At 35.1% G+C, this 27,500-nt stretch overlaps 1 protein-coding gene across 4 annotated transcripts in view; it reads left to right on the forward strand.

Moving 5' to 3' along the window:
- The window catches only part of SLIT2 (slit guidance ligand 2), a 360,745-nt gene that overhangs the window by 206,957 nt on the left and 126,288 nt on the right, over positions 1–27,500 (forward strand). For 2 of the 4 annotated variants that reach the window (XM_032400092.1, XM_032400095.1), the window contains exons 5-10: positions 3,608–3,679; positions 15,546–15,617; positions 21,180–21,251; positions 23,810–23,973; positions 25,108–25,119; positions 26,079–26,217. In XM_032400092.1, coding sequence (XP_032255983.1) covers positions 3,608–3,679; positions 15,546–15,617; positions 21,180–21,251; positions 23,810–23,973; positions 25,108–25,119; positions 26,079–26,217 — 531 coding nt within the window. The remainder of the gene's footprint in view (positions 1–3,607; positions 3,680–15,545; positions 15,618–21,179; positions 21,252–23,809; positions 23,974–25,107; positions 25,120–26,078; positions 26,218–27,500) is intronic. The other 2 variants (XM_032400094.1, XM_032400096.1) reach the window with 1 other exon arrangement.

Below are 27,500 nucleotides of genomic sequence, written 5' to 3' on the forward strand. Positions count from 1 at the left end.
TGTTTTTTCATGCATCCCTGATACCACTCAATATTCTCCACCTTTGGGGAGTAGGAGTTGCTGCAGTTATTAACTGGCCCATGGTAAGCAAGTGATATATTTTTGGTTGTTTTATCGCTTGATGTTCTCACTACCCTTTCCCCGACTATCATAGAAGTCTTGTATCTGGTCTTCCAGACTCAAGTCTTTGACTCCACGTATTCATCCTAAATCCCATTGCCAGTTTAGTTTATCTGAGGTCCAGCCTCTGTCCTGCTCCTGTCTACCACCCTTCCCTCCCCACTATTGTGTGCTGAAATAAGAATGCACTTCTCAGTTGGTACCAAAAAATCTACTCATCACACCTTTGACTTAACCTTCTGACCTCCCCTCCTATTACTCTACTGTAGATGTTGCACCTTCTAAGCAAATCAGACCAAAGGCTACTCTCATGAAAAGTTCTGTTTTCTCCCCTCCATATTTCACTTGTGACATTTATTTCACTAGAAGTGCTGTCCTCCACTCCTTCACCTTTACATCTGGACACATTCACATTACCTTTTTTAAACTTAGTGTGCTGTCTTGCTTTTGTAGACTCACGATAACTTGTTTAAATCTCTCAGTTGGCCTTCTGTTTGGCTACTTGCTTATCTTCTTTACTGGATTTGAAAATTCCTGAAGCCAGGAAATAGGCCTTACCCCAGTTCAGCAATCCTGCAACATCAGCCAATACCTTGCATGTAGTAGATCTTAAATGAATATATGTTGGATTGAAATAACTAGTAACCTCCCCTTGATTATATATAGAAAATATGAGTCATTTCTAACACAGTCCAATCTATCATTTTGCAAAGGACATAAACCAGAGGCTATGATAAGTTAAGGAAAAGCCTTTTAAGTTCTGGGGCACAAGAAGGACATATTGAGATTGATTAAGTAGCCCCTTGTGTCATCTTTAGAATTCCTCAAATCCTGACTCAGTATTTATCTGTATTTCTTATATATTTACTTAAACCATTTGTCTCATTGTTTAGAAATAATACCTTACATTTCTGAAGCTTAATTTCCTTTCCTATAAAACCAGGATAATGTTACCTACTTGGCAAGATGGTTATGGGGATTAAAGGAAATACAGATCATATTTGATAATATATTATTTATAAAAAAATAACTATTGCATACTGTAGGTGCTGAAAATGTGTTGTTTCTTTCTCCTGTCATTGATGAACATGGTCCACTTAACTGAAGGGGCCTGTGATCCAGAATTGAAGTTGCCTGCCCTGGTGGACTGGACACAAACACAGAGAACCTGTAAACTAGTCTGGGAAGCAGTCTAGTTGGGGGCAGCCACACATAAACCATTGACCTAGGGGAGTAAAGAGGCACTGAGATTGGCAGTTGACAGTTTCTCATTCTTCCATAAAAAGAAAAGATTGGTAAGTGTTAGCAGTATACAACCCTTCCACATCCTCGAATTCTGCCTATGGGACTCAGAAGCTTCTACTAAAATCCATTTTAGAAGGAATGGTCTTCTGACTGTGCATTTCACTTTCTTCAGTGATATCTCTATGAACCACCTAATACCAGCCCTCTGACTTTCCTCCCATCCACCATCTCCCCATTGAGAACACGACCCTAGGAAAAACTGTGCGTAGAGACTGAGCAGAGCTGAGACTGTAGGTGGCAAATGAAATGGCCCCAGCCAGCTGGATGGAAAGACTGCAGAGCCTAGAAAGCTGGCAAGATCTGAAGAAACAGCTCTGCCATTTTTATCCACCTACAGCCTCCAAGGCAGTCTTTGTCTTAGGAGAAATAGAGAAGCATAAGTGATGAGAAAACATTGACTTGACAGAGACAGCAGTAACAACACCACTGTTGGTTTCCATGGAGCATTGCAGATTCAAATTTGCTTGGGTTCAATGTTTTTTCCCTCCTCATTTCTATTACGTTCTGATTTTTTTTTTTCCAGTGTTTTTCTTTACTTTCTCCTTGCTCGGTAGCCTCCTTTCAACACTTTTTCCAGCATCAAGGCTGTTAAATATACACTGTTAAACATTCTTAACCTGATGTAATTAAGGGAAGGAAGTCAGTCTGGATCAATGACAAGCTGGAGAAATAAGCAATTTTTAAGGAAATGAAGTTTTATTACTCTTAGGGATATACTGAAACCATTGAAATCAGTAACGGAGCTACAGAACTTAGGAAATGGATGACTGCCTTAACTCCTACATAAGCACATATTATAAATTTACTGTTTGAAATAAAATGTGTGTTTTGCTTTTTTCTTTTTTTCCTAAAGACCTTTACCCCTTAAATAGACGAACATTTATTTCTTTACAAATTGCTTAGCAAACATTTTTTATTTGGACGTTGAGAATATTGAGATATGAATGCAAATATCAGTTGTTTAAAACTTGGTGCTAACGAGGTCAGGACCACACACTAAATCTCTCTATCTGCCAATTATCTCTATTGCGTGGCCACAAGTATATGAACGATAAGCTCTGGTCATAAGAAGCGTTAGGGGAGAGGATGGGGATGAATCCATCCCATACACTCCCACATAATTGGAAAATGGCTCTGTTTTCATCAGCTAGGCACCCGTGGTTAGTAGTTCCATCTTTCTTAATGAGCATCAGCTTTCTTAGAATTTTAAAGATAATTTTAGCACCATCATTGTGACTGTAATAATTTGTTTATTTGATATTTCAACTTTCTGCTGTGTGGTAGTGTGACTTAAAATTAGATGAGCATTTCTCTGTTTTCAGTTACATTTCCTGCACGTATATTTATATCCTACTTGTTAAGGCTAATACTATGTAAGCTCATTGAATTTGTCTGAACTCTGAGGGAAAAATAACGATCCGTTTCGTGAGATGAGTGATTTTTACAAACTTCTCACTCCAGCTGAAAAAGTGCTTTATTTCCCCCTTGATTAAAATGTATTTCTCAATTAAATTAAAATGCAAACATAGACAGTCTGTGTTTATGGTTTTAATGGAATTATTTAAAGAAGGTTTTAAATCAACCTGCTGTTAATATTTCATGCAAGAACTGTTGCTTTTATTGTTGGGCTGGTACTGCCGTGTTCCATTTTCAACATTACTTAAAGCGCTGCGAAAACTTAATCATGCTGCCTAGGTTTTATCAGTTTTTGGCTGCTCTTCTCTAGGATGTTAAAATGAACTTCTTTCCTATATACTTTTTAAGTTATGCCAGTGATGTTGGAGAAATATCAAGTACTAAAATTTAAGAACCCCCTGAAATTGAGTTATGAACAATTTACTATTTTTTTGTTTGCTTTTTGTTTTTTGGGTTTTAAAGGAATAGTGTATAACACAGAATTGAATTAACTCAAATTTAAGAGAATCATATTTTATAATTTATTATGAAATTAAAGATCTGGAAAAGTACTTCAAGAAACCACTTAGTTCAACCTTTAATCTGTATTATGAATGTAAATTATTTGTATTAGAAATTGCATCTGATGATACGGATTTAATTATGATCCTGATAGTATTTTTCCAGCTATTTTAAGAGGTGTTTTATTATTTGTCAAGCACATTGATTAAAATAATTTTTAAATGATATTTTATAACTTGACCTTTTCCTTTTTTGTCATTTTCAGTGATCTCAGTGAAAATCAAATTCAGGCAATTCCAAGGAAGGCTTTCCGTGGGGCAGTTGACATTAAAAATCTGTAAGTAATTTTTCCAACTTATACTGTTGTTTTAAAGTTATCTTTAAATTTATATTGAATAATGTGTCAGAAAAAAAAGTGAAAGCCCTATTTATCTTTATGCTTGCTTAGGAAAGCTTGTAATAATAAGTCTTAAATTGTTTTCACAAGCTATCTGGAGAAATTCTCATGTAAAAGATGTCTTGCGTCTGAAGTTGTTATCAAATTCATTCTTCAAACTTTGTGATTAATCTTGTGAAATCTCAAGAAAGGATTTGATTAAAAGGTATTTACAGCATATTTTCTTCATTTTTACTGTCAACTTACATCAATAACTCCCTTTTATGTTGTTATCAGTGTTTATTGGAAATGAAGAATATAAAGCTATTTTTTTCTAGAAAGAGTAGATATTTTCTTGTTAGAGATGCCTGGAGCCTGGAGCTATAGTGTTTTTGTTTTTGTTTTTGTTTTTGTTTTTATCACTTTTAGATCACTGTTTTCATTACATGCCAAAAGTGAGAATGAGAAAATTATGTCTTTCCCTTTGTGTGAATATTTTTCTTACGTATTTTCCCCTCATATCTTTATGAAGGAATATGTGTATAGCCCTCTTTAAAAAGAAAAAAAAGCATGATGTAAAGGAAACCATGTTTCTGAATTTTCCTTTTATAAATCCAGTGTCTTGTGTAGAAGTGTTTTTTTGCAAGTGCCTATTGCTTTGAAGATACATATCAGATTTAAGATTTCAGTAAAAATCCTAATTTTGTCAATATGTATCTTATAAATTCTAAAATACTACACAAGTCTTTGAAAATGATTGTTTTTGATTGACTGCAAATGCTAGGACATAAAGTGTTGTCCGTAGCTTTTACATTACTTTGGAATGTAGGGGGAAAAAAGCCTCTGTGTGCTGAGATTAACTATCAGGAATTCAATATTTCTTAGCTAGTGATAAACAATGCAGGCACTTTTCAAGAATTAACTTATATTCGACATTCTCCATGGTGGGATACAACATTATTTTTCCAGTAGGAAGAGTGAGACAGATGTTTTCCGTCGTCAAAGAGGATGACTGTTTATAAAGCTGCAAGTTTTCGCCTCTGCATCTTCTCCTCAGTGTAAATGATTTTTGCGTTAAATTTGTACTTTCTAAATGTACAAGTAAAGACAGAGAAATATAGACTCTAGATATAAATGTGTGGAGCCCTTAAAATTCTGGCCCTAGGTTTTCATGAATGTTTGCATGTTAAGAGGATTTTGTTTGCTTTCGTTTTATCTGCTCTTGCTAGGGTTTGAGGAGGTCTTCAGGCAAATTCTGAGATGTAAGGTGTTCAAAACTACCTTTGTGTCCTATGTCTGGTCAGAACTATATGAAGATCCCAATACAGCACCTACTCAAGTTGCCTGTATGTCACTTAAAAGGATAATCATGGCTATAGTTGACCACCCTCTGGGAATGCCACTTGCAATCTTACAATAGTATTATCTCTAAATCCTTAAAACAGGTGGCTTTTAATCTTCTTAGTAAAGATATTCAGGGAATCCAAGTCTATAAGTAGCCCATCTTCCATATTTAAGGATACATTTGGTAATGGGATACTAATCATGTTGGGATTCCTCCTTATGTCCTCTTTATTTATCCTTAAAGACTGTGATTTTAGAAGTTTAAAGATAAAAAGAAAAGTGAGATGCTAGCCAGTGTGCTATGAAGAATGCGATATTGATTTAGCAGGATCTTGAAAATCTTTTTTTCCCCTATATGCATCGTTTTCCCTCCAAATTTAAGGGCAGTTAATATGTATACAGAGAGATGGGTTTAGGACTGGAGAGTTCGAATCTCGCTACTTACTGGATTTGTAGGTATGACAAATCAGTAAACTCCATTGAGTCTTAGTTTCACTTTTGTAAAATGAATATGATAATTGCTTGGGTTTGATGTGGTTATTAGGGAAAGAAGATATGTGAAAGGCCTTTTAGTAAAATGCTATAAAATGGAGTGTATTATTTCATTCTGTAAGTATTCACTAATCAACCACTAGAAGTTAGCCCTTAAAAAGATGTAGTAAAGATTTAGGAAAGTAGAACATGAAGTAGTTTGCAATATTGGGCATGGTTAGGGTAGATCCGTGTCTAGTATGGGTCAATTGGACATGGGGCTAATAAGTGGAAAAAGAAAATATAGCAGAAAGTACTAAATATACACCAGACCTTGATTTATAAGCAAGGTATTACATGCTACAGGTGCTGAGGAAAGAGATAAAAAATATGGCTTGAGGTAATCAGGGAATCGTAGGAAAGAGTTCCTGAAAGAAAATCTAAAGGAATCTTCAAGGATTCAAGGATATTGATTCATGTTATGTGTTGGTGAGTCGCAGCAGACAAGGGTGGATTGAGGAAGTTAGAATCTATTAAAGAATCAATGCAAAGTTAGAATCGATTTCTACTATTCTTGCTGCCTTCCACGTAACAATGTCAAAGATCTTTAGAGCAACATTGAAATACCACAGTGCATTTATAGGTTTATTTAATTAATTAGGATCATAGCTACAATTTTATAGAATTTTACAGTTAAAATGCATGTTTCTATAATTGAAACATAGTTCAAACTACATTGTTCCAAAAAAAAAAAAAAATAGCAGTTTCATGGGGCTTTGTATGAAGATGAGTTTAACCATTAAAAGTTAAGCAGATGTCTGGTAAAATATGTTAGAACTGAGGGTAAATTTTAATCCGTATTATTATTCAAGGTAACCATCAGTCATCAAGTAACGACTCAATAAAATGACTCAAAAATTAACATTATTAATATTCAGCGTGGAAGGAGAGGTACAGTACTCTGTCCTATTTATCATTCCACTGTATGCATTTACAGTTTGCATAATCCTGCATAGTGGATGTCTACTGTTCCAACTCATTCCCAGAATAAAAGAGAAAAAAGAAGTCTAGACAGAAGAAATGTGTTCTTTACTGCATTACAACAATATGACGATATTTTGTATAGAGCTGTCTAAATGCCCAGTCTGGTGCACTGTAACAGGTTTATTGGATTTACCACATTCAGGCTTTATTGAGAGCAAATTCCAGTTATCAGAAGATTTTCACTGGAAGCACTTACTCTAATCTTGTGGATTGGCTAAATATGCTCAAGGCAACAACTTGACGATATGAAACTGATGCTGTGAAAATTTTGCAAATTAGCAGATCTTATTCCTCTTCCCCCAGGCAAGCCACACTAAAACTATTCTAGGCAGATGGACATTTATCTTGCTCTTAAACATCTCCAGGGAGGAATTCCCATAACTTTTTGCTTATTGCTATTAATTTCTTAACTGGAATAAAACCCTGTATATTTTATTTTGTTACCTAATTTTCTCTAGCGGCAACTTAAATCGCTTTCTTTTTCCTGACATTTTAGATGGTGAGATCTGAGAATAACAAGATCATATTAAAATACCAACTAAATTATAGTGTTTATAATAGTCACTGGCAACTTTTCCATAGTATTTACGTCTGTTTTTAAATTCCCCACTCAAGTCTGAATTAAAGTATCGATACCATATGATTACCAAGTGATGCCTCACCAAAATGATAATCAAGGTTTATATGATTTTTCCTTATAAACTTTCTATATGTGTTTAATTTATTGAAACACTGATGCAGTAAATCCTTCTTGCCTCCTGATCAAATTTCAAATTAAGACATGTTATATTATTTAAACTATTTTGTTTACAAGTATCTGTGAGGTATTTCCAGTTAATTGAATAATTTAGGAGAATACTTAATTTAAGCCTTGCTTTCTTGCTGAGACTTGTGAGCTTATTCTCTAAGCATGCACCTTAAAGGTATAAAGATTTTCCAAGTCTCTTGTTTTTATGACAAAACATTCCTAGTTATAATTATCCCAAGATTTAAGCAAGAGACTGTACAAATATATGAACTTAAAATTTCAATAGATTGCTAGTTGTTATTCATATCACAAAAGTAAACTTTAACATATTTTTAGTTTCTTTAGTGAGCGCAACATTAACACTTAAAACATTTAAATTCCAACATGTATTATTTTAGATATACTTGTAAGATAAATCACACCTGCTTTTTTCTTCTTTTATTTTGCAGTACGCCCTCAAAATGTGCTCTATGTTCCAGGCAAACTGTAGTGTTTATTGTCTATAAATAAATACATGTCCTTCCATTTGCTTGTACTATCCCAATTCCCTTAACCCTATATGAGTCTTACCCACCTTTTGCAGGAAAACTGCCTCTTATTAAAAAACAGATTAGGGAAAATATTTATATTTATCCTTTTTAAAAATATTTAAATTCAATTTAGTTAACATATAGTGTATTATTAGTTTCAGGGGTAGAAGTTAGTGATTCATCAGTTACATATTACACCCAGTGCTCATTACATCAGGTGCCCTCCTTAATGCCTATCACGCAATTACCCCATTTCCCCACCCACCTCCCCTTCAGCAACACTCAGTTTGGTTCCTAGAGTTAAGAGTCTCTTATGGTTTGCCACTCTCACTGTTTTCATCTTATTTTATTTTTCCTTTTTAAACATACATTAATTTATAGACAAGTGTCAGGTTATAAGATGATTTAGTTTGGTTTTCTTTGAGTGAGTCATCATAGTATTTGGGAAACAAATATGTATGGCCATGACTTTTTAGGAAACAAATCACTCAATTTGTGTTGCAATGATTATTGGAGATAAGAAGATTTGGCAAACGGGAAAGACAGAGTTAATCTGTATGTTGTCATATAGCTATTTATATTATTTAGAAATTTCATTTTTTTCTGGAACTCTGTCATCATCAATTTATTTTATTGATGGATCCATTAAAACCCGTAGAAGGAAAATCTGCCATTCTAGACTAGGGACACAGAAAGACTTCTGTATTTTACTTTATTTTTTACATTTCCCTGGTTTTAAATACTAGAGAAATGAGTATCCCACTGGATACTTCATAACAATAAAGGAACAAGTGTTGCTCACATATTATAAAATCAATATGTGACAATTAGAAGAGTGCATTATATATTTTACCATGCAAATGCAAGATTTCTTTTAGCTGTGTCTTATAAGTTGTCATAATTGCAAATTATCTGCTATAATCAGCTAGTTTTCATGTTTAGTTCATTATATTTCTTACCATACTTATATACTTAATATATTATCATAAAAATAAAATTCATTGATATAAAATTTAAATTGTATATTTTATTCCCCCCAGCTCCTTCTTAGAGTGTTTTCAGTAAACCTGAGGCTGAAGAGACTTTGAAGGGGTGGTTGGTTTCTCACTCAAGGGACCCTCTATCCTTCCCGTTAAATTAAATGCCACAGGTCTTCAGTGGGATGTAGAACCTTCTGAACAAACCTGTAGAGATGGCTCTTCATTTAGATAGATAGTAAGGAACTTAAGTTTCATTTCAATGAACAGAGCTCCTCTTAATATCCAGAATATTGTCTGTAGACATAGGGGTAACCAACAGTTGTCTGGGTACTCAGCAGATGCTGTAAGTACCACGGGAACTGTCCATGGTCCTGTAACCTGCCTGATTTACACTCCCTTGAAAGGAATCCTAAATTGTAATAATCCCCAACAACTATGATCAAGTTTGCTACCAACAGCCTCTCCAACTTTTCTTTTTGCTCTGTCTGCAGGGTGCCTTAGCATTTTTCTTCAATGATATCATTCTATTATGTGAAAATGAATCTATATAACATATCTTCATAAACACTTTGCAAAACAAACAAAACACAAGACTATCTGATTGAGTGACTGGGAATCCAATTCACATATGTATAAAATAAGAATTGGCATGATCTTTCTATGGCTGCCATGTTGTCCTTGAGATAGAACAGATCTTTAGTTTTCTTGGTTCCCCAACCCTAAACAGGCACACTTTGCTACCTCTGAATTATTACAGCAGTCTACTAATTGAATTTTGATCTCCAATCTATAGTCTCATTAGATAATTTTAACATTGCAGACAGATTTGTTTTTATAAAGCATTGTTTTTTTAATCCCATCACACCCTGGCTCAAAAATCATTCAGCTTATCAAAAACAACAACAACACATTGATTTGGCCCTATGGCAAAACCTTGGGGATATGGCAGAATGTTGTGATAGTTTTATAGGTTCTGAAGAATGTAAACTCTTTCCTGAGAAAACAGTGGCTTTTATTGAATAGCATGCTCTCTTTAGATATTCTGCCTAGTCCTAACATTCTGACATCCACCCAGGCTCCCAGCCCCCTCTCCCAGTGAATCTGCCCACAAGCTCTTTGCTCAAGCCATAATGGCCTCTCTCTTGCAAATATTCATTGTGAACATTGTAGAACCTCTGCTCACAACTGTTCTTGATTGGGTCTTTTCCCTCCGCAGAGAATACCCACTTTATTTTCTTTCTTTCTGGATTCTACCTGTTTTTTAAGGTTCAAGATTTTTCCTTCCTCACACAAGACTGCTTCAGCCTAGGGTAATCTGTTCCTTCCCTGACATTCTATAGCACTCTTTATATGCTGACTTCGCCTTTGAAATTTGGCTATCAGAGATTGAGCTGAAGCTTTCATTTGCAGAATGAATAGCTCCTGAATCTCTTTCCCTGGACACTTACTATTGAGTGGGGGCTTCAGCAATACATAGATTTAAATTGGAATTAAGATTTCACTACATATTTATTATCTACTTTGAATAAGTTATTAAACTTCTGTGAACTTCATATTCTCTTCTGTAAAATCAGAATAATGAGAACATTTACCTTTTTAAGTTATTGTGAGGAATAATGAGATAGCATATCTACAGATCCTGCCATTTGCTATGCATTCAATAAATGTAAGCAATTGTTATTGTCAGTTTCAGTTTCTACCACCTTTGATTAGTTTACAAGAGCTACTAGAACATGAAGGACTACTTAATTGTTGTTCCTCCATTTTCTGGTACCATGTCTCTTAGAGCTTACCCTTTGGCTTTTCCCTAATAAATTAGCAAGTGGATATAACTTTATACCATAGATTATTCCAATAAAAACTGAGATTCTTTATTCCTATGCAAAAACAAAAAACAAAACAGAAAACAAAAAACAAAACCCACAACATTTTGCTTGAAAGATTGCAAAAGGGCTAAATTCTCAAATAAATTATTTTGCATTCCTCAGGGGATAGTCCTTACTTTGGCTGTTTCATTCACTCATACCTGGGTTAGCGCCTATGTGTTTTTATGCTGAGGTTAAATGACATGGTTGCTGAAACTTCGGCCTAGGGTGTTCATTCATATGGGTCAATTTATATTATTCTTACGTTCTTTATCCATTATAACTTAAATCTTGTACTTCTTCTTAAAGAGTCATTATTGGCATAAGATTTGTGTATTTACGCACTTGTATTGACTTGAATTTTATACACAGAAGGGAAGAAATAGAACAGATTATGCCCATATCCTTAACATTTTTTTCTCCCATCTGATTTATATGTTTTACCAGGGTTCTTTCCAAATGGCAAAATGTTGTTACTCCCTCCTATTGATTCTAATCACTTTGATATATTATTTTAAGTCAACTAAACTTTTGGAGTTTGCCATTTATAGTAATATGAATATGAACTAAACTTCTATTTCTAGTACCTAAAAAACCCTGGAGAACCAGAGCATAGTTATAATACTTTTGTTGAAATACTGAGAGACTCTGTCTGGCTTTAAAGTTATTTTTTTAAGATTTTATTTATTTATTTTAGAGAGAGAGAGCACAAAGTGGGGAAAGGAGCAGAGAGGGAGGGAGAGGAAGAGGGAGAGAATCTCATGCGGACTCCACGTTGAGCTCAGAGCCCAACACTGGCTCAATCTCACGACCCTGAGATCATGACCTGAGCTAAAACCAAGAGTCTGACGCTTAACCGACTGAGCCACCCAGGCGCCCCTGGCTTTAAAGTTATTAAAGACTTTTTATGTTCAGTATTGTTTCAGAGCTAAGTAAATTTTATGGCGTTCTAATACTTACAAAAAGAAAATCAGTTGGTAATAAGATCTTATTACTTGGACCCCGTAGTGCAACATGAATTTTCTATGGGTAAGGACAAAACGAAATGAAGTTAATTCAGGAAGGTGAGTTTTATATATGTAATTCAAACACAGTATGTATCCAAATTTTAATAACTGAAAACAGGAAATCCCTGAAAAAAGCAGAAAAAGTAACAGAATGCAGTGTCTCCAATTATATTTTGGGACACTAAGTAAGCAAATGTCCAACCTTTCTTTTACTTAATATGCTTATTTCTAAAATTTATACTTAGCAGCATTATATATTGTTTCTCACACCTAGAATTAATCAAAATCTGAAACTAGGCTAAATCATTTTTTGTCTTAAAGAAAATCAGATCTGCTTTGGAAACTTCATGTTTGCGAGGCTCAGAGCAACACCTCTTGATAAAGAGATGCTGCGTTATCAAAGACTAAATTTACCAGGACTAGGAAAAATTAAAACGAGCAATCTAGTGTTATTCTAGAACAACATAAGAGAAGTAGTGACCAATGAAAAGAGAATCATAGAATGTTAATGCTGAAAGAGACTTTGAAGGTTTCTATTCTTTTTAATATTGTCAATTTCATGAAATTAAAGATAAAGCACTTGATTCAGAATGCACACTTACAAACTAAGACAGTGAAGGATCAGATAGAGATGGAATTTGGAACTCAAACAGAAACAGAGGAGGTTGGAGGTAGGAAATAGAGAAGAGAAGCCACAAAATTCTGTGCTAGGATACGTCGGCTGAAGGTCTAAAAGAAGTCGCCAATAATACCATCTATGCCACTCTTTCTTTCCAGAAAATAAGAAAAGTGCTAGCTTGCTTCCCCGTGGGATGTGACCCCCGTACCAGGAAAGGATCCTGAAACTGTCCCTAATGTATCTTAGTGCCCTTATTATCCAAAGATCAACAAATTTACCCTATGTTCGGCTGAACAAATGTAATATTACTTTTTGGAGAAGTGAAAAAAAAAAAACAACTCTCCTCTTACTAATGCCTTAATTCAGAATAATTTCATTGTATGATTGGAAATCACATCTAAACAGAATCAGCCTGTCACTAAATGCATGGCTGAGAACAGATCCTTTCCTGTTTATAGAAAGCAGAAGTGCCTGGGCTTGGAAAGGTAGTAGAGAAGGAAGTGAACTGGGTGAGAGAAACAAGGTACTGAAAAATAGTCCAGAATCCCTGAAATAAAGTATGCTTTTGCATGGTTTTGACACTCTTTATCTTGAACCATATACAGACAAATGGAGGTTTGTGTAGTGAGATTTTCTCATGAGCGCTCAAAGTGGGCACAACACTTTCCTTAAACATTCCTTTCAATATAATGAAATCCACCAGTTGATGAAAAAGTTATTCATTTTGATTGCCCTTACATAGAAGTAACTTTTTCACACAATACCTTCGTTTTCAGAAGATCGATGTCCTGAGACATGATGGCATTCAGAAAACTTTTAAGGAAAACTTTGGTCCTATGAGAGCCAAATATTCTTAATGCTTTAGCACCAAGAAGGACTTAGATTTCTGTTAAGAATCAGAAGAAGCATGTAACCACGAGCAGTGTTGAAGAGGGGTGAAATTACCAAGTTTCCTTCAGTGTCTCAATTTCTGGTGGTATAGGGAAAGTAATCTGGTTTTCAGTCCCTGTAGAACAAGATTTGCTTGAGTGCTTTCTAGCATGCTAGGGCTTCCCTTTTGTGCATGATTTAAAAGAAGCAGTGTCAGCACTGATTTATACATTGACAGCTAAGGATAATAAGATATGGGCAAACATACAGCTCACCCTTTTACAGATTAACCTGGAGACTGCATTAGGCAAATTTGATAGCATTAAAAGATTTTGCCATTTTGTCTGGAAACAATTTCTCTTTTGTAGTGTGTCAAGGGTAACACTTCATGCCATTGTACTAATTTAAATGGCTTTGATAAATTGTTCAAGAGGTTAGAGAATAGTAGTGTAGATATATATTTAGCACTTTAAAATAAAAAGGCTGTTAACTTAATTGTTAAATGAATTTAATCTGTAAAAATCAAAAGTGCTCAAGAATGTAAGTGTTTTCTTGGAACCACAGCAGCCATATTACATCATGAAGCTTTAAAAGTCTTCTTAGAAAATAAAATTATCCTTCTGCATTACTTCCTAATAAGTAGAAATGCTTTAAGCTATTACAGTAGCATGGATGGCACCTATTATTTGGGGTAAGCCTGAGTCTATAAAAGCAATAAAACCATATCTGCTCCAGAGTTGGCCTTCTTTTTAATGTTGCATGTCCTAGATTGTACCATTTGCATGACATCAGGGTAGTCTCTGTCCCCTAGAGACCTTCTTAAAAATGAGATGTATATTTCATGAGACATTCTTTATGTACATAATTTCTAAAGTAAGAATTTTGAAGAGGGCCCTCTGAAAGTCACTGGATTAAATCATTGCACCTTTATTCAGTAGCCTTGTGAGAGAAACCGTTATTTTATGGGAATGTTGAAACAATTCTTTAAGAACACACCTCAAACGTGAATTAGCCCTTTTGGTGAATTTTGCACTTGAAACGAGGACAGGATTCATTTGTATTATGATCATAGTATTAGCCCTGTATATCTGTATTCCCTCCCAATGCATGGAGAAATGACAACTCACCTGACTGTTTCATCAAGCATTTTGTTTCTGTCTCAAGTGAAGCATTAAAATACTTTTCTTTACTGGAATAATAATATCGTTAAGCATCAAGCTACTAGACTTAAACAACAACTGCTTATTTGTTAAAAAAAAGAATTTAAAATAACATAAAGATAGGACAGATAAGACTTAGTACTTAGCTGTTTATTTCAACCAAATAAATGCCTTAACATGGATAAAGGAAATTTTAATTCCAAAATAAGTGGCAGGAAAAAGCTGACTTAACCAAGTTTGGAGTAACTTTGTCTTTTCATCTTTGAATTGTAACAAATGAGTGCTCAAACTACAAGAGAAGATTCATTTGTTTGCATTTTGTACTATTTAGAAGGAACTGATAAGGCTTTTAAACTTTCTACCATAGATACATGTAGTGTTTTAATGATGTTGCTGCAGTATGCATTCTTCGCATTTGCAGCTAAAATTAGCATCTTTGAGAAAAGCAAAAAGATTAATTTCCTAATGCTTTATAACTTATTTTCTGGAAATTTGGGGAGTTTCTTAACTGGAAAGTATGCCATATTTACAGTGCAAAGAATTCACATATAATGACACACGGTGCAAATCATGGAAATAGCGAAGCTTAATGCAGAATAAGGGCTCGCTTTCTAAAGAGTATTCCTGGTTGGGAATTGCAGGGAGGTACGTGGGACCTCATTTCTCTCTCGCTGTTGGGAGTTCTCGAAGGAAAACTGCTTTTAAAAGAAAGAAACCTAAAAGTAGTCTTGCTCTTTTTTCCAAGGATAGTGAAATTAACATGCAGCTGGGCTTCTCTGATAAATGGATTCTGTTAGGTCACTGAGGGGGTGCATGTGACATTAAGTGATTTACAGTCCTTTACCTTAATGAAATTGTTTCAGCAAGATGACGCTGAAAGCTCTTAATGGATAGCTTTTCTTGATGTAATGAAATTGCATTCCTATGGCATTTAATATAAGGTGCAGTTATTATTTACTGGAGCTTTCCAAGGGCTGCTATTTGCACAGACAGTTCAGAACAAAAAGAGATCTCAGTAGCGGCACTAGCGAGGCGAGAATGGCTTGTGACATTCTTAAGCAGATGAGTGTATTTGTGAGAGCATTTCAGTTCTCCCAGCCAGGGCTTCCTAGACCCTTCAGGGAACTTCCTTTCACCCAGCCCTGCTAGTCTGCAGCCTTTTACATATATTCTTCTAATCTGTTTACAGGCAACTGGATTACAACCAGATCAGCTGTATTGAAGATGGGGCATTTAGGGCTCTGCGGGACTTGGAAGTGCTGTAAGTGTTGCTTCTTTCTCTTACTCTTCTGAACAGGAGCTTTGTGTCTGGGGAGTGCTGATGTGGGAGCTTATCTGCTAGCTCAAAACCTTGTGTCAAAATGGTCTCTTATAAAGATACCTTAATAACTCCTGGGGAATACACAGAAGACTTAAAATGTGTGTGCACACAGCCGTGGGTATCATTTCTGTATGCTTAGGTAAAAACGTCTCTTGCAGGAGGACATTCAGATGTTCACAATACTGTCCCTTATGTGTTTCTCCTTATAACAAAATATTCTCAGTCACAGGATTTGTGAGAATTCCTAGAATTATTAAATATTAAGATAAAATCAGTGTGTCGGGAAAATAACAACAAAAAAATAGACCTCTTCAGTCGCTGATAAGTTGAAATATTTTGTAGTTGCCATGCAATGGAAAGATGTTTTCTCATTTTAAGATGTCATTTTTAACTGGATAACATCATTTTTGAAAGGCGATTTTTGAGATCTCCTTTCTAATTGTAATAAGCTGCCCATTGGGTCCATTTTAAAGTCTTCACTACTGACTTAGTAAAGCACAGCACGCAGATCTGAATTGTAATTGGCATCCTCTCTCTTTCCTTGCTGGGTAGACATGGCTGACAGAATGGGTTAGAGACAACTGAGTAATCTCTACAGAACTTTGACTTGGTAAAATAGTTTTAATGAAATTATTATGATGAAAAATAATTTTAATGTAAACTGGAGTTACTAAAGTGTTTGAAGTTGCCTGTACATTTCTGGGATTTTATTCCAGCCAGAGATTCATATGAAATATATTTGCAGATTTCTCCCCCAAGTAAAATATTTTTCTCTGCTACAATTCATCCCTGACTAAATTTATTCAGAATCCAAAATTGAATTAAATTTGAAGAGGTTTTGAATTTTTAGTCCCTGTGGTAAAAGTTATCTGGGAATCATGAAATCCTCCTGAAAAAAAAAAATTCCAAAATTGAGTTTGAGGAACAGAATGTAATTCTGAAAAAAGTTTGATGTTTCGACAAGATGGCTTATTTTAGCAATATTTTCTATATGATTTTGATTTCAATTGCAAGTAAATGCCTAGAATTTCTAGCTGCATCATGTGTAAAGTTACTGATTATTTTTAAGGAGTTAACATATAAGAATTAGTTGATTGAGATAAACTGTTATAAGAATATATACTGTCATCTATCCACCTTTATTTCTGTTGATAACAGTCTAACTTTCTCTCTAGGAAAAACATTCAGAGTGCTTATCATACACACTGTAGTTATAAGACCACTTTTTATTTGTGTTCCAGACCCATTAATATACAAAGCTCACTTTGCTATTTCAGAGTCAGAATAATTAAGATACAACTATGATCTCATGATAGTAGTCTGATGTCAAAACCATAGTCAAAGTCATAAACTTGGTATATGAAGAGACTACCATGGGTGTTATTTAATTGAATGGAGCTGATCAAGCCAAAAATGTGTTACTAAGTCAGTGCTTCTAACTGGAATAGGAATGACACCAAAAATTTTATGGAAAATTTGCTGAATATTTTGGATGGACTAAAATCAGTAAAGTACTTTGTTATTAATAAAAAGAGCTTCAATACTTATTAGATATGAAATAATTCATCTACATAATATATTGAACATATATTGAGTGTGTGTATATATATATATAGGGAGAGAGAGAAAGCTATACATACACCCAAGCACTGTGCTGGGCTTTGAAAATTCTTTACCCACAAATACAATAACTATTCATTTGATTCATCTGCTTATTTGTTATAAACTAAAATCACTGTTTTTAGAAGAGTAAGTTCATGAAACCACAATCACCGCATACATTGTGTTTGTCATGTTAGCAAAATATCTAAAAGATGACTTGAAACTACTATCTTGAAACACACCAAAGAGTGAAAAATGTCTTATGATTCATGGAGTTAAAATCAAAATCCACAGTGTTGGGAACTCTTTTGAGGACCTTAATACATAGGTTTCAAAGAGATATATAATGGTGAGAGTTTGCTAAAAAGAAATAATTAAAAATCAGTACGTGATACAAGAAAATGTGAATTTCTTTTGAAATGACTTAAATATTTTATATCAAAATTTGATAGTCAAGCAGACATTCTTTTACTCTGTGTTAATTTTTTAAATCCTCGTAGTTCATACAACCTTTAAAGGAATTAATTGATGAAAAAGTTAAGGTTGATTGGATAAAGTATTCAAAAGACTAGGATTTATCAAGCCCAAATCTCTTGTCAAGTAAATCAAAAGTTCTTCTATTGTAGACTTTGGTTGGGGGCTTTTTTTATAGAAGGTTCCAGAAAGAAAATTGTGTTTTGCTTATTTTTACCATGTATGACTCTTTACAATATATCTTTTTATGTGAAACTGATGAAGGATTAATTAATTTGCACATCACCTTAAATTTATAGTCCCAATGTTTCAGATTTTTTTTTGTTTTTTGTTTTTTTAATTTTTGGTTCCATGAGCCATTTGTGAATGTATGATTACACTGAGGCAAAACAAGAGAAAATGGAAGTAATCATCCTGGACCACGGATGAAACTTTGTTAAATTAAGATATATATTAGGGTAGAGAGAGTGAATAAAGTTTAAGAAGGAGAAGTCCAGGTAAATGAAAGCAAGGGAAGGCAGTTTATCACTTGTATGTTCATGGAAACCTGGCAAATTGTGGAATCCTGATTGACACAATTCAGAAGTGTTTATTTTTTAAAAAAATGTTTATCTTTTGAATATGAAGATACCATCTCAAAAATAACATTGGAAACTAAATCTAGATCAATGTTTTCTGTTTCTTTGGACAGCAGATTCAGAAATGAAATACATTCCTTAAGTTGCTAGTTTTGTATTTTTTTTCTTTTTCCATAAAATAGGCATAATTTTATTTAACTGAGATGTAGAGATTCATATCGGAAAAATATCAGACTCTCTGCCAAATACTATGCTGAGCACTAAGGGAATAAGAAAAGAATAAATCAAGATCTAAGTCTGAGAGGACCTACATGACTACCAAGACTCACATTTTGTGTTTACACATAAAGATATCCTTTGTAGAAGAATATATTCTCATTACAAAGAGAAAATCTTGAAGTTGAACATAGAAATACACTTTCATATAGGAGAAAGTGTTCACAAATAAAGAAGTACAGTAGATAATTTTGCATTGTTTCAGAGTAGGAATTGATCATGACCATACAGATACATGACACCATACATAATTAACACATATTTATTATTACTTTTAAAATAATTTAATTTCATTGGTTCCACATACTGCTCCATTACCAGGCATCAATATCAATATTGTTTTGCCAACATCAATACTGAATAAAAAACACTAAGATAATTTATTTCTTCAGTTGTGTTATGCAAACTAGTATTTTGAGAAAAGACTCCAAACTTCTAGACACCAGTTTCAGCATTCAATTAAAACTCTCTTTTGTGTGGAATCATAAGAAATTATAGTTCAAAATTAATGCATGTCTGCTGCATGTGAATTACTTTTGAAAGAATGTTATCCCTAAAGTCACATTTCAGTATGTTATGCACTCTAAAGATTTTAGCCATATAAAGTCAGCATAAATTTTGAGGGTGGGAAAAGGGGTGATTTGAAAGCAAATCCCTTTGAGAAGTGAAACCTTTTAGTTCAAACGTCAGGATATATTTTAATGGCGTTTGAAAAAAAAATCTCATTTCACTTGAGTACAGAAAAATGCTACAGGCTTTTAGATAACATGAGGCAACAAATTCAGTGCTTTTTAGGTTCTTCATAAAGTGGGTTTTTTTTTTTTCTTAAGCAACTTAATTCAAATCACTTGGATTCGTTCTTCTATCCTTCAATACATTGCAAAGCTGGGTAAGACAGGAAGTCTGCATGTTCTGGATCTGTAGCCGCCGTGCGCTACTTCGCTGAGAAGTTTAAGTGCCCCCCAACACCCCGAATCACACCAGTAACAACTGCAGCTTCCGGCTGGCCAAAAGTGGCCTGGCAAACCTATCTCGCTCAGTCCAAACAGACTCAGTCCGCAGACTCTTTGAAATATCTGAATTAGTTGCCAGTATTTAAAAATTGGGAAGATAGAGGTGAAATTTTCCATTTCTGGCTTCTCCGGGGAAAATCCAATTGTTTGGCAGCCGCCCGTTACAGCAGAGCAGAGTTCTGCCCATCAGAACTGAGTAGTAGCTGGTACAGCACAGAGTATCCTCGCCAGCTTACCAAGCTCTTCCTTGTCCCCAGCTCTCTGCCTGCTCCTCTCTATCTCTCTTCCCTGTTCTGTGTCCTGTTTCTGTACATACAACCTGTTTCTCTACTTTTATGTTCACTGCCTGGCTTCCACTGGCAAGAGAGTTTGCAAAGTCTACTGCAAACCTTTCTCCATTATCGAATGGCATCCACTGGCCGTGGATCCTGGCGTCTTGCCTCCTTCAGCGACTTGCACGCTTCCCTCACCCCGCCACGCTGTCTTCTCTCTACTAGAATCATTTGCTTCTTTGCCCCTGCACAATCACAGCCCTGGGGTAGCTGTCTTCTCCCTTTCTTGTCACAGCCTGACTTCCCCGAAGGGAGGGGAAAAAAAAAAAAAAAACCTCTTCTTAATCTCATTAACTCTAAATTTTTATAATTTGTGTACTTCATCTCCCCAGTTGGGCTATATGCTACTTTAAGACAGGTACTATGCCTGATTTATTTTTATACCATTCCATGTTGCCCTAAAATTAAGAGCCATTTAGGAAATACTAGATGAATGAATGGCTAGTAGTCGTAGTAGAAATAGCTAAAAAAATACAACAAACAATGCCTGTGTTAGGGGAAAAGTAGGAACAATTTGAACCAAGCAAGAATGATGCTTATTTTCACCATCTCTGCCTTGACCCCCCATCTTCTTGACTCCAGCATCGAGAAACCGGGATCACTACCACACCACAGTGAGCAAAGGACAACATATGTGCCTGGGATGTGAAACTGTTAGAATGTATTAAGCTTTTAATAAACTGCTCCAGCCTGACACTTTATCCCTATGCAATGCAAATACCAGATACAGATATCGTTCTTGCTACTTAAATTTCAGCAGCGGCGCAGCCAATGTCCACAGTATAGAATACTTAACAGGACTCTTTGGGAGATTTTGAATATCTTCATTTACTCATGACTCTGATTACACACAGTGCCCCTCTAAGGAAATGCAACTGTCTGATTTTACTGACTGTTGACTGCCTCGTGTTAATTCCTTAAGCAGTGTCATAAATACACATGCATTCATGCACATGGTGCATAAAGCAACATGTGAATAGTCAAAGATATTATGGCTAAAGACATAAATCTGCCATAAATATTTGGTAGAGCTGAATGCATAGCAATGTGTTAAAGTATAACATTTATTTATCATCCTGCTTATAATATAGGGCATTCTTTATGCCGTCTCTACCACATAGTTGTCCTGCATAAACATAATTGCAAAAGGTTTTCTCTATATTATTAGATAGAATGATCAATGAATTTTCATTATCTAAAATGTCTAACTTTTTTTTTATTCTACAGCACTCTCAACAATAACAACATTACTAGACTTTCTGTGGCAAGTTTCAACCATATGCCTAAACTTAGGACTTTGTAAGTAGCCACAATATATATATAAAGGTCAATTTAATCAGTTAAGGGTTCCTCTAAAGTACTATTTTTTGTAAACAAAGAACAGGATTCATGAGTTCATAATGGGGTAGAGAAGGAAAACGCCACTTTTTAAAAAAAGTGCTAGATATGATATTTGAATAAATGAACTATCATTCTGAAAACATGAAAGCTTTCTTTTAAATGATACACATTATGGGAAGGTGGGGGGGGAACGTTTACTTTGAGCTATTGTGGAGGTCACATTTCATTAAGAAATGTAAGACTCCTTGATTGGCTGTCAGAAATGATAAATGGTAAATCTTTATGATTTTATTACTGTACAGCAAGCAGACCTAATAAAGCTAAACTGAATCTCCTACATTCTTTGTAATGTAAAATTACAGCATAACCCTCCAGTCCTTCTATAACGAAGGTTGTGGCAGCATTGTATTTAAAAATATCTTTTCAGGAGATGAACATTAAAATATTTTAGGTGAATAAAAACTTGTTCTCTAATAAAGCATTTGCTACAGCTATTTTTTTTTTTCTTTTGGGGAAAATTAACTTTAAAGCCCAGGGTGGGGATAGTTAGTTAAAGCATTTTCAGAGATAAATCTCGTTTGAACTGGGTTTAAGAATCACCCTGGCCTCAAAAATATGTTATATACAACATGTGGGAAATGGTGGGAAACATAAGCAAAGCATTGAGCTTCTTGAAAAAAATATGTGCTGCTTGGGTTTTCAAAATAATTTTCAGTTTACCATAGTTTATAACTGGAAACATATTACATTTATTTTTTCTCCTTAATGAAAAAACATTTAATTGCCAGCTTTTTAATGGGTAATACCAATCTAAATGTCCTCTTTTTTTGTCACTAAAATGTGATGTTCTATGTATGATACAACACATCATTATCTTTTCCTTGGAATAAGATTTAACAAAATAAAGGAATTCTGAAAGTATGCAGGTATAACATAAATTCCATTTTTTTGATGCTCCTAATCTGACCAAATGAACAGATCAGTTCACTCAGACTATATTTGATGAAATTCGTTTCTTAATCATTGACTTTAAGCTAATTTTTTTTTAAAAAACACACAGTGGACAACCTCTTTAGTGTCAAAAGCGAGGCCACTAAGAATGTGGAAGTGTCTATCATCTGCATTTCTGATAGTGTGCCTATTTTCCTATAGAAATCCATTACAGTTTGTCTTGCTAATCAGGCTTTATGTACTTGTCTCACTTCAAATTTGTACACACCGAATTGAATCATTATAACGTGCTTGGTTCAGATAAAAATATTTCTAGAACAATGAGGTGGCGTGTGCTATGTGGTTTCCAAAGGATGCCGCTCTAACTTCCAAGCAAACTGAGCTGGAGGTGACCCAGCTTTCGCAAAATGTAGCTTTTTGTTCTGTGGCACGTCGTTTAAGTTTTGATGCAAGACAGTCTGTTCCATATCTTACAGGCTCAAGGAGAATGTAAAACAGTCATCTAACTTGAAATTCCCTTGCTTTGGTTGTTTCATTATTCTATATTATCATTGCTACTTAAAAATTCCATTTTTATGGTCCAATTATCTTTCTGGACTGAGTTCCATGTTTTAATATCCATTACTGTTATTGGGTTAGAATTGAGCACATCAGCTAAAAAGGACTAAAATGGTATTACTGTGTCATAGATGATTCTGGAAATGATGCTTTGATTTATAGCTTTGGATGTCCTTTTCTTTAGTTTGAGAAAACATAAAAGCCAATTTGAAGTCATTTACCTAATTTAGTGGATACATTTGTCTGATATTTTATTAATGGAAAAGTGCTATTTGCCACTTGGAATGGATCCATGCTCTGGTGTGGATCCCTGCCAACACAGAGAGGGGGGCTCTCTTAATTCCTTCACTCCCAGCCATTTATGTCTTTTCATTTCAGTTCCTGCTCTTTGAGAATAGGGTCCCAAGAGCCAAAAGCAGCTAATCCCTTTTTTCTGCTATTAAACAAAAAGAAGGAAATCAGAATAGGGACATGAAAGAAGTGTTTTTTATTGAATTATTATTCTGTCTTGTTCCACAAAAAACGAAAGTGACCCTCTAAAAAGATTTTGCAAGCAGTTCCTCCAGAAACTAACAACAGCAGGACTAACTGATAATTCATATTGGGAGCCACAACTTCTATTAACATGCCCCCACCCCTGCCCTACCTATTACCTCTCCTTTCCCCCACCACCCCAACTGCCTGTCAGTATATTGGGACTGCAGAGCAATTCGCCTTGGACATCTCTCTTTCTTCTTACCCTTTTGAGTGAACATAGAGAAACCATTCTTATGGACATGTTCAAGCTCCTGGATGTTGGCTTAGCTCAGAGGTAAATGAAGAGAAATTTGATTCTGTGGTTTTACACCAGTTTAATTTTTAGAAAACTAATTAGTTTGGGATTTCCTATGCTTTGTCTACTGACATGTTAAGAAATAAAGCTATAGATTATTATTCTTTTTCTTTTTCAATTTTTGAAGTAACCGTCTTCTGTTTTCTTGCTTTAAACTTGTCTTTTTCTTCTTTAGTCGACTGCACTCGAACAATCTGTATTGCGACTGCCACCTGGCCTGGCTGTCTGACTGGTTGCGCCAGAGGCCCCGGGTTGGCCTCTACACTCAGTGTATGGGCCCGTCCCACCTGCGGGGCCATAATGTAGCTGAGGTGCAAAAACGCGAATTTGTCTGCAGTGGTAAGGGAGAATGAACCTTTACGTTGTCGTCTTATTTTACAGAGAACTGTGGAGAATGCATGCTCTCAGAGTTTCCATGTTGCTCACTAACGTGTGCAATTGTGCACTAATCACTCCATGGGAGTCCTCGGTTTTAGCGCCGTTGAGAACAGGTTCTAAGATGTGTGTGCGTGATTGGCAAGGACAGGGTCCTCTGAAGTTAGGATGAAAGATTTCTAAATTTTTACTCCTGGGGAAATCGAGGAAATTCCTAGACTTTAATTCTGTTTGCTGCTTATTTTCCCATTAAGTAATAATGTCCATCTGCTTTTCTGTTAACAATTGGAAATATGGTTAATCCTGGATCGCTGCTGGGAAATTTTAAAAAAGTAGCTCAACTGTAGTTGCAGAGTGGCAAAGTACTTTTCGTGAATGCTAGTGGTTCACGTCTACTTCTAAGAGATAAATGACTAGCTTTAGTGATGAAAATCTGGAAACAAAAATAAGGCATCACCTATGTAAAATATCAGGAAGTCACATTCACTTAGTTCTTTCTATCTAGGTATTTCACATATATGTACCTCATTTCACCTCCCTCATCACAACTGTAGTGAAATGTAATATTATCTTTATACTAGAGATGAAAACGCTGAGAAAAAGATGCTAAGTAGCCTTGTCCAAGATCGCATAGCTGAGTCCAAGGATCTCAACCTAGGCAGGCTGGTTACCAATGCATATATATTGATATTTATGTTTATATTTATATTTATTTATAAAATAATATGTTAATAGTATCTGATACATATTAACATATATCTTATTTTATAAATACAGGGCTGGCTCTGCTTCAGAAGTGTCTGTTCAAAATACAGTAACACAAAATTTTTAAATATACGTAATGCATCAAAATAGTTCCTTAAAGGAGGCACAAGAAGAAGTACTTGCAGAGGATTCTGATTTATTGTTGTCTTTTAGAACTTTTTATGTATTTTTCCACACTTTTTATAACCCAGACAAAATTTTCCTATAATGTCATGGAATGGGAATGTTCTCTTCAGGTCTGATTGCTTTTTTAAAAAATTAAATAATGAAATGACTAACAGTTCGTTACTAACCACTTTTTTCTCTCTTCACTTTTCCCTTCCTGTTTTCTAGATGAGGAAGAAGGCAAGTTCACCTTTCTTTTTTAGACTGAGACTATTTTTTGTAAGGTTTGAGAGCTTGTTCAGAGGGCTTGGGTTAGTAAGGAGCCTGCAGCGTCTCCCTGGCCTACGCGACCGCTCAGGCCCTCTTGCTGCAGATCAGAGAGGGCTGTCCCCTTGCTCCAGTAGCCAAGTGTGTGCAGATGCCCATTCCTACAACACGGCCGACATTCTGTTGTTCGTCATCCCAACAGTGAAATCTCATTTCAAAACAGTTTTGTTTCCAAATACTGAGTAGTAAAAATATATACCTGCAGGTAACTACTTAACGCTAACGTTGTAGACCATGTGAAGCCGAATAAAAGAACTATCTAGATTAACAATTACGGAATGGCATGTTACAAATTATTATAACTTCAAAGAAAGCGCAAATGTTGAACCTCTCAAGACATCCAACTTAGCAAGATCTAATTTTCCCCTCATTTATTGGTGCATGATTACTTACTTAGAATCAACAGTTATACCCTCCAAGAGGAAAATGTTACTGTTTTCCTTTCTTTTTTTGAGGGTAGAGTAAGTTATGCTACTTAAGTTTAATAAAAACCAAACTCTATTTAAGCGTATCGGAAGTGAAATCTAGGTTAGTCTGAAACTGCTGCTTTTTTTGGAACTCAGAATAGCTTTGAATCAAATTCCAGTTTCAGGTCTGAGGTTAGCCTTTCTTAACAATTATTTCAACTCTGAAAAATGATCATTTTCATAGTTTTAAGAATCTCATTTGCTTCATCTGAGTGTTGGCCCAGAACTATAAATGCATGCTGCCTAAAATATATCCTAGAACTACAGGACCAATTTTATGCTCAGATATTTAGAGAAATATATTTGTGTTAAGTAACATGCTTTGGTTGTTTGAGATAATCTCATGTGTTTCACGATCTGCGGTTTCGGGAGGGAAAGTATCATTGCCATCTCTTTCTCTTGCAGGTCACCAGTCCTTTATGGCTCCTTCTTGCAGTGTTCTGCACTGTCCAGCTCCTTGTACGTGTAGCAACAATATCGTAGACTGTCGTGGGAAAGCTCTCACTGAGATCCCCACGAATCTGCCAGAGACCATCACAGAAATGTATGTGCCCTGAAATTTCCTCTCATCTCTCCACCTCCACAGTGACCCAAACCCTGACTTTCTTTAGAGCTTCTAGGTTTCTCGAAGGCCAATGGGATCAATCAGTTTAGACAAATATTCCTTTCAGAATTACATTGAGCCTGACTCTGCTTAATGAAATATCTTGTTGGAGGGGCTAGGGTTTTTCTTTCTCCTAACATAGGTAGAATGAAAAGGAACGTGTTTGAAGGATAAATAGTACTTGCCCTTTCCTTGGGAAGGTGTTACCAGGTTATTTAGGAAAAATAAGAGTAGGTATATGTAGTCTGACCATTTGGGTCTATAGATCTGCTCCTTCTGTCCATGTTTAGCTTTTAGTGAGGAAATAGTAGAAGGACTGAACTGAGGTAATAAATCATAGAAACAAGATAACTGGATGATGTTCTGCCTCCTCAAGAGCTCGCGTTTTAAATGCAGTTTCACTATTTTGTTGGAACTATTGTATAGTCTACCACAAAGTGTAAAAAGGATAAAATTATAAAGTCAGAATATATAAGATTTTTAAATTAGTGAGCATGTTAACCTATGTGACCCAATGGCTAATCTCTATCAAAAGTTAAATTGTTTTGACAAAGTATTTCTATTTTGTATGCAGCTGCTGTGTGCATTTGTTCTTGCCAAATATAAGTCATGTGGGTAAAACAAGGTCATTTAAGATGTAAAATGAACTGCTCTTTCCACCTTGAGAAGTAAGCATTAGGGAAAATCTTTACTTCAATATCTATTAACTAAGACAGCACCTCTTAACCTTTCAGCCTATCATGTTATTGTTTTAGAGGCATTTTAGTTTAAAATGATAAAATAAGCCTAACTTCATTTAAGTCTACATAGTAGGCGCAAAAATTAAGTTATTTTCAAAAACTATTAGTTTTTTGCCAGTTCGTTGCTTTAATTTACTTTATATGAGACTGACTAATTCACAAGACCCATTAACATTATTTAAAGTATCTAATAGGTGTTTAAAAGTATGCTTAGAGCTTTGCAGTGTGAGATCTTTTGCAGTGTAATCTGTAAAGATTCTAGAATCTGTGGAGGTTTGACACAGACATGAAATAACGTGTGCACATAATCTTATTATCATCAAAATTTTAGTTTTGCTCATCGAAGGCATTTATAAGTATTTTTTAGCTGATCTTTGGAAAAAGAATAATATATGGTTTTGGAAGAGGCAGGTGACATTCCATAAAAGAGAATGAAAGACGGAGGTGGTGGGGAGCATTATGTTTTAGAGATTGCACAGTCAA

Source organism: Phoca vitulina, unplaced genomic scaffold, assembly GCF_004348235.1.
Source record: "Phoca vitulina isolate PV1807 unplaced genomic scaffold, GSC_HSeal_1.0 scaffold3, whole genome shotgun sequence".
Taxonomy (NCBI): Eukaryota; Metazoa; Chordata; class Mammalia; order Carnivora; family Phocidae; genus Phoca; species Phoca vitulina.